This window comes from Maniola jurtina, chromosome 6 (genome assembly GCF_905333055.1).
Source record: "Maniola jurtina chromosome 6, ilManJurt1.1, whole genome shotgun sequence".
In the NCBI taxonomy this organism is placed as follows: Eukaryota; Metazoa; Arthropoda; class Insecta; order Lepidoptera; family Nymphalidae; genus Maniola; species Maniola jurtina.
Genome location: NC_060034.1, coordinates 13772140 through 13787175, shown reverse-complemented (window position 1 = coordinate 13787175; position 15036 = coordinate 13772140). Strand labels below are relative to the sequence as shown.

The following is a 15036-nucleotide window of genomic DNA, read 5'->3' as shown; positions in this document are numbered from 1 at the left end:
TTTCCAAAACATCATTTTCAAATAAATAATTATGTATTTAGGCAACGTCCATCTTGACAGCTTGACATTTGTCAATTGACATAATATTATGAACCAAACGGTTATCTAACCTTCTTTTCTACAAGAAAACTAGAAAAGAGCTGATAACTCTTAAACGGCTAAACCAGTTTTTTAGATTATAGCTAAGAACACTCTGGATCAAGCCACCTTTCAAACGAAAATAAAAAATTTTCAAAAGAAAAATAAAACCGACTTCAAAAACGACAAACACTAAAAAGTAAAAAATAACTTTTGTTTAGCTACACGTGTAATGTACCTAGGTATGAAGTCGAGCGAGCATATTAAAACAAAATTAGAAATCCAAGAGTGAAGCTCGCCCGACTTCATACCTAGGTACATTACACGTGTAGCTAAACAAAAGTTATTTTTTACTTTTTAGTGTTTGTCGTTTTTGAAGTCGGTTTTATTTTTCTTTTGAAAATTTTTTATTTCACAATTTTTAGTGGCCCCACTGTACTATAATATGCTGTGCCCAGTTAAAACCCTACTGTTTACTAAGCTATTACACTGATCGCGAGCAATTTGCTCCTATCCATTGAGGAGTTCTGTTCTCCATCTCCGAAGATATTCATCAGATCTTCACCAAATTTATATGGGACCACCTGCACAGTATACCCTTTCAAACAAAAAAAAAATTTTCCAAATCGGTCCAGGGGTTTTTGAGTAATCGGGGAACATACATAAAAAATATAAAAAAAAAAAAAAAAAAAAAAAAAAAAAAAAAGATTCCGACGAATTGAGAACCTCCTCCTTTTTTGGAAGTCGGTTAAAAAGTAAATTAAAATCGGTTCATTCGTTTAGGCGCTACGATGCCACAGACAGATACACAGATACACAGATACACAGATACACACGTCAAACTTATAACACCCCTCTTTTTGGGTCGGGGGTTAAAAATAACAGCTAATAATAATGTCACTCAGAATTTGATATTCGTGATTCTATTTCGCAAAATTCACATTCGCACTAATTTTGGTAAATGCAAAAGTTTGTCTGTCCGTGTATCTGTTTGTGAAACTTGGCATAGGGATATCTTTTATTCTTACGAATGGATATGAACAACATTGTAAGTACTGCGAAAAACTAATACAATACCTAAATTCCACACAAAAAGTAGTGAGTAACAACTTTAGAAACATATAATATATAACTATAACAAAGAACTGATAGACCTGAGGTCTCAAGGTGCTGTCTGCTGGATTGGCGACCTCACACCGAAAAGAGCAACTTTGACATTTGGCAGCCCTCTCACAAGGTGGACAGATGATATTAAACTAATCACAAGGACTTGGTAATCCTTGTAAGAGAGCTATGTCCAGCATAGACGTCTCGGTTGAAGACGACACAGCTATTATTGCCATAAAAACAGAGTGTAATAAAGCAAGTCGTCATGTGAAACATAATATGAATGTTACAAACGAAACTGCTCCTACGTTGAATTGTGTGTCACCGAGAGGCATGGTCCAAAGCAAAAGGGCAAAGAAGGACGCGGCGGGCGTCGCTCCCGCAGCTGACGGCTCGACGGCCGCGGCGATTGTTTGGCGCGATAAAGCGGCTCAGTGACGTAGCGGCTCATGGTGTAACGTATCAGATTCCTGTGTTTACTGACGTCTGCATAGCGCTGCACAGTACCTACACATGTACATCGTACTTGATCGTACTAGCCGAAACGTTTGGCCATAGTCTTTCTCACACTATAGCACATTTTAATATCTCTTCTTTATACCACATGAGTAGTTGTACTGTGACCTTTACCAGTATCAGATTTCTGTGTTTACTGTTCATAACGTTGCGCGTACCTACACATGTCAAACATCGTATGAGCCGAAACGTTTAGCTCACTTAGCTATATTATTCTTATTTTGGCAGTTTAATATGTCTTCTTTATTCTGTGACCTATACCACAAAATTCATACATAACCGCTTCACTTGAAGTAGCCATTTCTTACTATTTACTAGATAATGCTAGCGATTTCGCCTACATGGATTTAGGTTTTTCTTAAATCTTTGATTTTCGGAGAAAAAGTAGCCTATGTTGGTTTCCGAAATGCAAGTCAAACGTCAAATACCTTTAAACCATGGTTAAACAAATGAATTGTGAAAGGGTAATAGGCACACTTTCGCATTTAATATTAGTATGGATTGATGATTTTTTTTAAACACAGTGGTAGTTGGTACTTATAAACCGTGAAGTTTGTTTGTTTTTAATGACTACCACTGGTTTGGTTATCGGGAACAGAAATCACAGATGATTATTAAAATAAGCAACATCATGATAAGATTTGTTTTCTATAGGAGTATGAATAGCGAGCAAATGAGTGGAGCCACCTGAGCAGAACACTTATTGCGTGACCGGCATGTGAGAAATTTCTACATACATTTTTTGAATAACCCCAAATCAGAATTTCAATGAAGGATTATTTTGGTTGACCACACTCTGTTCATCCAAAATAATCCTTTCACCAAAGATACGCAAGATATGGCTGAATGCTTAAAAGGTTAAGATTGTCTTAAAAGATTTTGTATGTCTTCAGTTATAATTTAATTACGTGTGCAAATGCAATGCAACTTGAATAAACAACGATATAACACTCAAGTGAATTATCATACAGGATCCCCAGCGCAAACATTGCGAACGTAGTACTAACCTAACACATGTAAACAAAATAAACGACGCGATGTATCTGGCCGGCCAGACGTACATAGAAACACACTCAGGGTCCCGACTCTCGACTCCCGGCCAGTCTGAGTATGATAAATGAAAGGGAGAGCCTCGCTCTAATTCTTCTCTTTATTCCTGCTACGCTGGGGACGTCGGAAATATGACAATAATGGAAAAAACTGACACCGCAGAAATCACAGGGGAAATTGATTAAACGGACAAAAAAAAATACAAATATGAAATGTCGTAGACACATCAATTACACGCTCGCTCTAGCTTGATGTGCACTAAAAAGATGTTGCGTTGTATTTTATTTTGTTATAGGATACCTACCAGTACACGAGGTCCACAACAAAGTATAAAAGTTCATATTTAATTATACACACTTTTACATACTATACATAATGTTGTCATGCGCAGGTGGTAGTAATATAAATATTATGCTGGATGCCTGTGCGATATAATGCTATCTTCAGTGCATTGATTATAGTGAATGGATTTATTAACACACTAACCGAATCACCCCGGGTTCCCACGGGTGGGGAACAAATTGATTATTGTGAATATGTTATAACTTATAGCAACACACACAACGAACAGCAACCCGTGGACCTATGACTCTAGAGTCTAGAAGCATTAAATTTTGCACCTTATAATACGTAACGTAGGTGATCACCAAGAAAGTTCATTCCCTACATTGGGGATGGAGATTTGAAAATGAATTTTAAAAAATTCTTTCAATTTTCGCCTAACGTTCAACTGACTAGCGATTGCTACTTATCTATAAATAAATGGCAAACTTATTGGAAAAGACAATGCCGTTTTAAATGAAAATAATGAAATTAAGCCAAGTAAAGATGTACATTACCGACATGATAAAATTAAGCGGAAGTAGCAGAATAATACGAAAATATTAATTATAATTAAACAATTTAACACATAATACATATTAAATGTGTATACCTATGCATTCATTAAGCAAAGGACGGTCACGAAGCACGAACAATAGGTAGAGCCCTCTATTCGCAGCTCATAATGATTATTCAAAGGGGCGCATACAAACACGTGCGTGATATTTTTACCTAAAACAGTTTTTTGTGTGTTCAGTAATTAATTTTGCCTAATGAATCTCGTTATTCATCCCCAGATATACGAGACCTGAAAAAATGGCTCGAAAAGCAAAAATATGAATTCCTTCACCAAATTGGGATGAATTCAAATCTAACCTCCAATACGAAGGATTTAAGGTCGAGCGTTTTTAAAGGAAATTTAATAACACGCATTGGTAACTTTGTATTCCATAATCTAAAAGATACCGGAGACAGAGTAGCCACAAAGCGAGGCGGTGAGTGCCGAGAATACGCAAACAGGTGTCGACTCCGAGGTTATATTTGCATATAAATAGAGTTCCTGCTTAACTGTAACACTGCCTCGTCTCTTTCCCTCTCACTCTTTGTTTGTTAGGTTAGAGAAGCGCAGGACGTTACGCCTCCTTGCACGCACTGTACGCTTACCACTCCTGGAGATTCTATTTATGAGCGGTGATGTAACGTACGCAATAGGCTGGTCAAGTGATTGGCGACCGAAGATGGTGTATTGTTATTGCTTGTACCTCGCGATATCGAAAAATATTTATTTATTGGTGTCTTAAATTTCAACATCAGAAGTAGGATAATTTTCCAAGGGGTTGTTTTGTTCGAAAACTTTACCATTCTAGTAATTGTTTTCTATTGTATTGAACATAATAATTATGTTGTATACAATCTCTAAACTAAACTAAAAATGTCAGAGCTATATGTTTCTATACTTTTCATAATGTTTCCTGAGGTACAGGATGGCACTAGGCTTAGCCATTTTAATTTAATTTAGTTAAAAATTGTATACCTACAACAGCAATAGCCACATTGTCGCGTGGAGTTAAAAATTACAAAGCGCCTAGAAAATTTGCAACTCTTTCGTTAAATGTACGAATAACTTTTTCTATATTTGGATTTAATAACTAAAAACTATGCTACTTTACTGTGAATTCTTTAGCAGGAATCTCAGCGTTTATCACAGCGCTAGTTTTTCTTGTATGGTAGCTATTATAAAGCGCAAGTGAAACCGGTCGGGGCAGGGTAGCTAGGAAGTTGTCCCGGTATTCCACGGCCTTTATACTTATTTCATATGCTTTAATAAATACAGAACATGTGAAATCGGCTTCAATAGAAATTGAACAAAATGTTAACAAGTAATAATTGTTAGGTAAGTTTCGATGGAGTACAGGCATGTTACTGTTTGGGGTACAGACCTTTTAATCGGATTTAAATGTCTTCCGTAGACCAACATACTCTGCAAACTTCAATGGTCAGCAAAGTGGTGAAAACAAAGGTTTTAAAAATATCGTGGGGCACAATGCCAAGTGATTAGCGGTCTGTTGCTAATGGGGCCGGTTCCGCATTTCTTCCATTAGGCATTTTTGTCCACCAGTTATTAGTGCTGTCACACCATAGAACGTTCACTGTTTCGGTACATGCGTGACCTGTCAGCGCGGGCGCAGGTGACATACGACCTGTTCATTTCTTAGACAGGCTACATACAGTATGAGTGGTACGTAACTAGTTCTGTTATCTGAGAGCCCTGTTATTTGTGTTCCTCGTTTTTCCCGAGCGTTTTCTATTTGTTCCGTCGGGCTCGGGCCCTTTTTTGCTGGGCTGAACGCCCGTCTTCGAAGGTTCGGAGCGTTTTTACTGGGGCCCGGGGGAGTTGCGGCGGGTGGGGAGTCGCGGCCCCTCCCCTCCTGGCGGCCCGTCCTTGGCCCGAGCGTTCACCTTGGCGCGCTGCGCTGCCGCACCACAGGTAACAAAGTTCCGCGAACTACGTGATTTCTATGGCTGTCCGCCGAAAGTGGATCTCGGAGTAGGCATCTCGAGGCCCACTCGTCCGGCGCTAATGTTACCTGGAACGCTGAAATGAAACACTGCACACTACCCTCGGGCCCGGACCTCCCATCCATGCGAAATCTCTTTATATTTTGTACAGTATCTAATGTCCTATAGCCATTAGATCGAGAACACGATCATCTGCGGACGGAAGCTGCTCGACGTGGTGGTCCCGCATCATTTATTCCGCTGCCACAGATCTCCTGCGTTATGAAGCTGACTTTATATCCTCCCCGCGTAGATTTCATTACTCACAGTTTGTTTGATAAATGTGCCCAAGTGCGCATTTATTTTTAGGTTACCAACGTGTTCTTCTCTTTAAAACTGCCTACCACAAATGATTTGATTTTATTAGATTCTTCTACATCATCAACATTAATTTTGACTTTTGAGTGTTAATTTTTTAAGAAAGTTAATACTCAAAAGTACAGAATATAGAGCGGATGATCATTTAAAATTAAGGTACGATCATCCAGATTACTGGTTATTAATTTACTTTTTTCTATGAATTACATGCTAAAGTATTTTTATGTAGTTTTTTTTTTGTTAATTCTCAGAATTAAGACATTTACTTTTAAGAGCTTTCACAGAACTTAGATTAATGTTAGAGATAAGCTGTAGCTGTGCAAGGGAAGGTTGTTTCAGTAAAGCTTAAGGCTCAATGTTCCCGCACTAAACCACGGTTTATCTGTCTTTTACTTGTCCCATGTCATGTGAAAGTTATAGCTGCATCGTCTACATAAATGTAGTTCTTTAATATCTACGGAATGGCAGTCTGTTTATGATCGGCTGTTGTTGATTTATTGCAAGTCAGCGTTTGTGGCTTACGATGTGGAATATTTTACCCAGGTTATTGGCGTTTTAGTGCTTTCAGTGCCAGCCAATGCCTGCCATAAGTTCGTTCACCTGCCCTCCTGTCATATCAATCACGTCATTGACTCGCGTTTAACGATGGGCGAGTGTGGGTGTAAGTATATCTCATGCCAGAGTGCATATTGCAACTTTCGACGCAGCATGCGAACAATGGCCACTGAGAATGAGTGGAAATGGAACTTGCCGGAGTCTCCGGAGTACTAAGCCCGATGTTTGTAATCTTATCGCATTAGAGGCCGGACATAGGAAGGGCATTAAATTTGAACGATCGTCGTGAAGCGGCAGGCTCGGCGAACGCGCCTGAAACCGGTCGGCCGTCCGTAAATAATGGATTAGAGGTGGGGTGAGCGGGGCGAGGCGGGCGGTGTGGCGCACGCACCGGCTGCGCGCGCGGGCCGCGGGGCGGGGGCCTGCGCCTCCCGTCAGCTGTTGCGCCCGGGAGCGCGGCGCACTGGGCCGCCAATGCATCGGCGATCATAGCGCACGCCGCCCGCCTCGCGCGCTGCCGCCGCTCCCGCCGCTCCCAGCGCGACCGTGCCCAGTGTGTGCAGTGACATCCCGTGTGTGCCAGTGTGATCGATCGTGTGTGTGTGATGGCGAGGATGTGCAGTGCTCGGCTGGCCAGGAGCTGACCGTGGCGCCGGGCGATGCGAAGTGATGTTACGACATCGACCGAGGTGATTATCCCGGAGCTTAACCAGCACGCATGAACGTCGCCGCGATCGTTGCCCGAACCCGATCCCCCGTCATGACTTGGTTGCTATCGGTAAGCGACGCCAGAACGTAATATTTCGCGCTTTTTTGGGTGCAGCCACTGCAGCGCAAAAAATAACCACTTCGTCGGGTGCAACGAAAACCGTTTTTTGTTGCATCGCAACAATGAGTCTCCCTTCGGCTTAGGGGACCTTTTGTGAATTAGATGCAGACGGTCGTGTTTTTTTGGTCTCTTTATCCATTTTTTTAAGTTAAGTTACACTGTGTGAGTTAATGTTTTGTAAGCAACTAGCATCTTGGATAGGTATACTTCCTACCTACCAAATGGAAGTAGCAGTGTCATTTTACCAAATATGGAATTTTCGATCAATCCTTTACATTATATTATTTACCGCACGTAATCTAACAGATTATAGCATCCCTTTGCGTCATTTCTGAGTATGTATGCCACCACAGCTATGATCTTTCATGGAATTCACACCTTGTCACGGAAAACGGAAAATTTTAATCAAGTCTATATGGTAGCCTACAAACAATAATTTAATTACCTATGTTAGGCACACTTAAAATCTATTTGAGGAAACGCCAACAGCCTAGAAATGTTCTATGAAGTTGAAAGAATATTTGAAACGGTTCGAGTAGGTATCAAAAATGAAAATCTCAAAGTAGACAAAACTAAAAAGGTTTTCAAATCTGAAAACTTTGTGGTATAGATAGGTAAATATACAGAAACTCTTCACTTCCTATAGAATAAATCATTATAAAAACTTGTAGACAGTCAAATCGGTGTAGAATAAATAAGCAGACAATAGATCAATGTTCACAATTGTTATGACGAAAAAGATAAAAAAAAGGAAATACATAAGTACCTACTAGGTACATATTTCAAATCGAAACAATAGAGATAGGTTCTATAAATGTATTAAAGGTAAAGTAAAAAAAAATAATCAAGAAAAGAAAGAGAAATGACAACGTGAAACTAAAATTTCAAGTTGGACGTAAAATTCCAAAGAACGGGAATTAGAAGAAGGAAATAGGTACCTACTACATATGCGACAATTATGTATAATTTAAACGTAACAATAAATTGAACGTTAAGTGATTATTAAGTAATTTACTCATAACGTCATTAGCCACTGTGTAAATTACTTACAGCGTATACTAGGCAGAACTATCTAATTAGTAATTACTTATGTTTAACTGTAACTACATCAAACAACGCTATCGTACTTATGTTTAGTTATTATATGTATAATCTCAAATGATAACCATTAGACTTGTGTATTTATATAGTGTAAAAATAAGGCGAATAACGTAGGTACTTCAATAAATAGTGAAATTAAATAGATAAGAGAGAAAGCATAATGATAACTTAATTGTAACTTGAGTATTTGGAAAGAGCAACCGCTGATTCGTATTAGTTCTTCTCGGTAGGAAAGACCTGAACCAGTAAGTAGTAGATTCACTTGACGATTCAAAAACACTTGCATACATATTTGAATAAAAACTTTTTTTATTTCCCCATAATTAAATAAGGAACTTATGCATTAGTTATTTATTTATCATTATTATCATATTTTTAGCATTTATATTTAAATATTTAGTATACTTAACCCTCATTTGATTATGACTACTTAATGAGTACTTGTTTTTTTTTAAATAAGCAATTGCCTTGCGTTGTCTGTTTTTATTTAATTGATATTTATGATCGTTGTCATATGAAATGAGTCTCAATAATTCTTAAACATTATTCTACTCTAGCTGAACAGGCCGCACGATCCCATAACATAAGTACAAGGCAGGTGCACTCAGCACCTTGTGCTAAACCTTTCCGTTTTGGTCTATAAAAGAGTAATTTATTTACATTATAAAGTCTCCTATGTCTTAGGTAACAATAAGGAATTCCCAAGTTCATCTGCTCACAACATTGTAATCTGTAAGTTGGATATGGACTTATGGTATATCTTGTAATGTTAATTCCTCCTAAACTTCTTTTAAGAAAAATACCAAATAGAATGATTGAGATAACACTACAATGATCAATTGTATGTAATTTTTTAACTTAATTCATTTTCATGGAACTGAACTGAATTGGAATTTCATTTACTAGAGTTTTTATTTTTTTACTTTCTTTGTTGCAGTTCTTAACGTTTTATTGCTCAGTTCCTGAGGTTTTTTTTTAATGTAATTTTATATAGAGTCTCTATTCTTTTATATGGCCTGTACATAGAATAAGTTCCAATAACAACTTCTGTTCGCAAGGTAGTTAGAACTTGTAGTTCCTTGTTAGGAAGTCATTGAAATTCTCACTGGGTAGCTTATGTTCGTCATAGTATCTTGGCGGATATGTTATGACGCATGTGTGCTGTCTTAGCAAGAGTTACTGACATTTCGATTTCTTCCATTTTCCTTTTTCTCTGTTCATTATGTACCTTTAGAACCTTACTAGCAAGTAAAGTATTTATCTACGTTTACCTTTGAGGTACATCAATTTCATTGTTTAATATTATTTACTCGGTTCTTGTTCTTTTATGTGCCTAATAAATCAAATCTTACGTTTGTAAAAACTTAGTAACTATGTGCATTATTTAGGACATCGAAATATTCTTCATCTTATAAAACAATAGATTATACCTGCGACATAATTCACGTGGACTACACAAACAAACCACTATATTACCCCTTTCGGGGTTGAATTTTCACAAAAAAAAATCTTAGCGGATGTCTACTTCATAATAGCTATCTGCATGACTTTTAGCCTGATCCGTCCAGTAATTTGCGTTAACAGATCAGTCAGTCAGTGACCTTTCCTTTTTAACCCCCGACCAAAAAAGAGGGGTTTTATAAGTTTGACATGTGTGTCTGTGTATCTGTCTGCGGCATCGTAGCTCCTAAACTAATGAACCGATTTTAATTTAGTTTTTTTGTTTGAAAGATGGCTTGATCGAGAGAGTGTTCTTAGCTATAATCCAAGAAAATCGGTTAGCCGTTTGAAAGTTATCAGCTCTTTTCTAGTTATTACTGTAACTTTTACTTGTCGGGGGTGTTATAAATTTTTTAATTTACACTTGTATATATTTAGACTAGCTTATCCTCATTATTGATTGTGATTTACTATGTATTAATTATTATTTATTATTAAAGTTTATTCAACTACTATCACAATTATTTAATTTAAATATAACTCAACGTATTCATAAGAAATTCATTATTTTGAATCTGTGAATTTAGAAAAGTTTTGCTATAGCGATAACATCTTTTATATGCATTTGCCCAAACAAATTCACTGAAGAGCAGGATGTCACATCATACTTGGAATTATAATATCTCTTTGAAGCTCAAATTACGGGAGTCATTATCATCAATTTCTCGAAAGTATTCATCAAACATCAAAGTGTTCTTGAAGGTGATTTGTATTTATGCTTTCGTTGTCTTTTAAATTCTGGTGCTTGTAATATAAGATTCAATAGAGGCTTTACAATGGACGTTTCGTAAATAAAAATTGTTATTCGAATTAACGTGAACTTGACTAAGTTTGAATGAATTCTTTGTTTATTTACCTTTTGTGCTGTTTTGACCAAACAAACTTGTTTTATGAAGTGACCAACGAAAATTATTATTTCAAAATCTTCACATTTTAGGCATTGTAGAAATCGTACAAAACAAATGATTATTATCTAACTTGAATAGTTGAAAGAAGCGAAGCGTTAAGTCCTTTTAAACCATTATCAGGATATTTCCCTTTACGACCTTATCTTTTGAAACCGAGGGTAACTTTTTTTACATTTCTTTGTAAATCACAAGCGTACGTGATACGAGGTTCTCATTGTTACAAAAAAAGCTTTATCTCAAGTTTTTATGGCATTAACGAAAGACTTGAGGCACTATTTTGTATAGAGTTTTTGGTTCTTGGAAACTACTAGGTCGGTACCACCACGGAATATAATCATTGTTTTCTGTTTGTTTACGAGATAGGATCTTTTCTATAATTATAAAATTCAGAACTAATTCTTGTTGTAATATTTCTCTCTAGTCGTTTATAAATTCTTAATTCGACGAATAGGAAAAGCAATAGGACTATGAAGTAAAGGTTGCATAAGCAATTGATTCGGTTGTTCCTAAATATCAAATTATTTGCTGGCTCAAAGTATTAGTACCATCCCTTGCACTTTCACCTATGATTTTATTCGATCGTTGTACTCATCAACTTTACTCTTTGTGACTATAATAACTTCGTAAACTATTTAAATGGTCTATTCTCTAGTTGCTATGTAAATAAAAACAAAAGTAATAGTTGGAAACTATTCAGCTTGGAGATAATAAAAGTCTTCGAGCCATAAATTGTATCGTTTAAATTGGCCACCCATCTGTCACGTTCACGTCGGATCGTCGCCTTTGTCGCACGCTCGATGACTCTCTGATTCTCTGTACATTTATCTACATGCTGGCTATTAACACTGTATATTTTAATCATGATTTTGAGTGGTTTCGATCATTACAGCACTACATTAAGACAAGTTTTTTACTCAGACTTTCTTCGTCTGTTTTTTTTCTTTAAAATAATTAAATATGTATAATAATTATCTAAATCGTCTTTTCTACTAATATTTATCACAAATCTACTAATATTACAAATGCAAAAATGTGTTTGTTTGTTGGTTTATTCTTCTATCACGTCGCAACGGAACAATGGGTTGACCTGATTTTTTGGCAAGGGTATATTTAAAGACCTAGAGAGTGATATAGGCTACTTTTTACCTCGAAAAATTAAAGATTTCCACGGGTTTTTAAAAACCAATATCCGCGCTAACAAAGTCGCGGCATCAGCCAGTTTATTAATAAACGTCATTAGTGTCTTAAGTGCAATCCTTCCTATTGATAGATGCTTGCGTATTTTCGTAAAATTCACGGTTTGAAGTATCGCAATGCATCAATTTTCAAAATCGAACTCTAGCTAGGACCTATTAATTTCAATTTCAATTAAGCTCCCAAGTACCTGTCGCATCGACGATCGACGATGCAATGGTTTGAGTTTTGACTGCGTCGCCGCCCGTGGTAGTGCACGGAGCGCATAACGCGATTTAAATCCAATCTCGCGCGCGCACGCTCCATTTCCGAGCCGAATGAACGATGATCTAACCGTCTGATACTATCTCTGCCGGATTATTGAGCATCATCTTTTAATTTTTGAACATTATCGAAACACTTATGCGTCTATATAATTTGTTGAACATCGTCTTTGTTTTTAACATTATCAAACACTTTTTGTGTAGGCATTAGTTTTAAACATGTAGGCGTTAATTTTAAACATTTATATGCGATGTGCAAACGGCATTCAACCTAGTGGTTGGTAAAGCAATTTTATGACCCATGTTATCTTCATATCACAGATGTATTGGTAGTTTTAGTTGAATAACTATAAGGCTGCTTTTCCATCTGGGATATTTGAGAATTCATAGAGACTGGATATATAGGGATTAGGGATGCGAGTGCAACCCATTTCTGGATCGCATTGGTGAATTTCACACATACTTTACTAAGCTTCCTTGCTTTTCTTGATGGAAATGCAATTGGCAGCAGCAGTTAAGAGGATGCTATAATCGACTTAAAGCTGCTATTGAATAATCTATGAAGTGCGTGCGTTTCCTTCATGATTGTATCGTCATAGTGAATCTTCCTAAGTGTCCTCCTCCTAAGTGTAGTTTATGTCTCATGACAGTTGTGCTTATCATTACCATTTTACACACTCTAATTACGTGTGAAGCCGACGCGCCGATTGCTTCATTGTCGATTACATCATACCATTTGTATCTATTAGAGTGCTCTTACAAACGCTTTGGCTCTATGACTCTATGAGGCCAATAATAATCTCTAGCATATTTTATGTTACTGTTTTTATCTGCATACTATAGTATCTAAGGCTGAATTTACAATTGCAACTGAGCAAACGGAGTGTTTATTATTTGCATTTATACTAAGAGTATATTCTATGTAAAAATAATAGGAAACTTATTTTTGTTCAGAAACAGAGAGAGAAATGATTAAATTATTTACTCTTAAATAAAATAATAGTAAAACTGTAGTCGAAACAAGTTTAATCCCTTCTTAGTGTTTCTTTCAAAACCAGTGATCCCTGGTCTATTCTGACAACAATAGTCCTTCAACGAATTTCTTATTAAATAATCTCTATGGTTTAGATTAGATGATCACGAATTGATGCCCTAAGGCATTTCTGGCGCTAAATCGTTTCTATTGAAACCCCCAAAAAAGTATTGTCTAAAGAAAAAACACGGCAGAAGTTTCTATTTGATGTCGTATGATAAATAAACTGTGTAAATATCCCTCCAGTCCGATGCAGACAGACGGTTTCCTTGTTTGTTTTACTTGTTGTACTTATAGGTATGTACACAAAGCAAAACAAATCGGTAAGCAGGCAACACAACGAAGCATTATGTGTGTGCATAACTCGTTTACTTATTATTTTACACCTATCTCTCTTTAATGAATTGTCGGTCTCTTTTCACCATACCTACTTGCAATAATTACAAATTACATATTTCGCTGATTTCCCCACAGCAGGCACTAGGTAGTATTGCCGCTTACCCACGCTGATAGAATCCGATCGTCGAAGCACAATTATGTCAGAGTAAAATGGCCTTAAACCACCTTGAGATAACGTCTAAAATTCACGACTTTAATTAGCAGTTTTCACTTGCAGTGCTGGCTGTAGATATGTGGACGAATTTAAGCTTTAAAACAAGACAGTTAAGGTCTATTCATCACTGAAATGTTTCGAACCCACAAAACGATAAATTATGCGGTGTAGGTATACCTATAGATTACAGAATGGCAATATCAAGTTGATGTCCCATTTTTTAAATCTACCCTACCTATTTTATAAATTATTGTCAAATAGAACTTGAGCACGCGGATTAATAAATCCTAGTAGTGAATTCATTTATGGTGTATTGTGTTATTTTTCACACTGAATAACTACTGAACTTCTCACCACCATGGAACATTTATTTATCTTTGTTTAAAAAGCAGAGATTGTTATTTGAGCGGAATATTTCGATAACCGAAATCGATGATATCGGTAAGTAAACAAATATAACCTACTCGTATTGAAATTATGTTTATGGTTTTACTTATGTGCATTTAGTATTTTCTAAATGTTAGCGTAATGTTTTTAGTCCATTTAATACTTTTAATCAGACGCATTATAATATAACAATGTAACCAATATACTAAATACTAGTTGATGCCCGCGACGTCATTCCCGTGTATATAGGTTATTAAAAATCCCGTGGAACTCATTAATTTTCCGGGATAAAAAGTAACCTATGTATTAATCCAGGATATAATCATTTACAGATGAATACCGTGCGCTTGTGGGTCTGTCACTACGGAGAAACGGGGCATGTAGACAATTGTTGACCTGGGCCCAAACCATCAGCTTATAAGATGGAGTCACATCACCACCAAGAAATCGTTGCAATGCATAGCGTGTATTCCTTTTTAAAAATTTGGTTGACAGCGACCAAGCACAAAGGTTATTAAAAATCCCGTGGAACTCATTAATTTTCCGGGATAAAAAGTAACCTATGTATTAATCCAGGATATAATCATTTACAGATGAATACCGTGCGCTTGTGGGTCTGTCACTACGGAGAAACGGGGCATGTAGACAATTGTTGACCTGGGCCCAAACCATCAGCTTATAAGATGGAGTCACATCACCACCAAGAAATCGTTGCAATGCATAGCGTGTATTCCTTTTTAAAAATTTGGTTGACAGCGACCAAG

The 15036-nt window shown here is 36.9% G+C and overlaps 1 protein-coding gene and 1 long non-coding RNA gene across 4 annotated transcripts in view; one reads left to right on the top strand and one right to left on the bottom strand.

Annotated features, from left to right (window-relative positions):
- The window catches only part of LOC123866038 (zinc finger protein jing homolog), a 207626-nt gene that overhangs the window by 132558 nt on the left and 60032 nt on the right, over positions 1 to 15036 (top strand). Inside the window, exon 1 of one of the 3 annotated variants that reach the window (XM_045907356.1) lies at positions 6973 to 7193. The exons of 1 other annotated variant lie outside the window; for it this stretch is intronic. In XM_045907356.1, coding sequence (XP_045763312.1) covers positions 7174 to 7193 — 20 coding nt within the window. In that variant the 5' untranslated portion in view covers positions 6973 to 7173. Of the gene's footprint in view, positions 1 to 6972; positions 7283 to 15036 lie in introns of those variants that run through there. One more of the 3 variants, XM_045907357.1, reaches the window with a different exon arrangement.
- LOC123866054 overlaps positions 12427 to 15036 on the bottom strand; it is a 64659-nt gene continuing 62049 nt past the window's right edge. The window contains exon 3 of the long non-coding RNA XR_006796110.1: positions 12427 to 12444. This is a non-coding gene — a long non-coding RNA (uncharacterized LOC123866054). The remainder of the gene's footprint in view (positions 12445 to 15036) is intronic.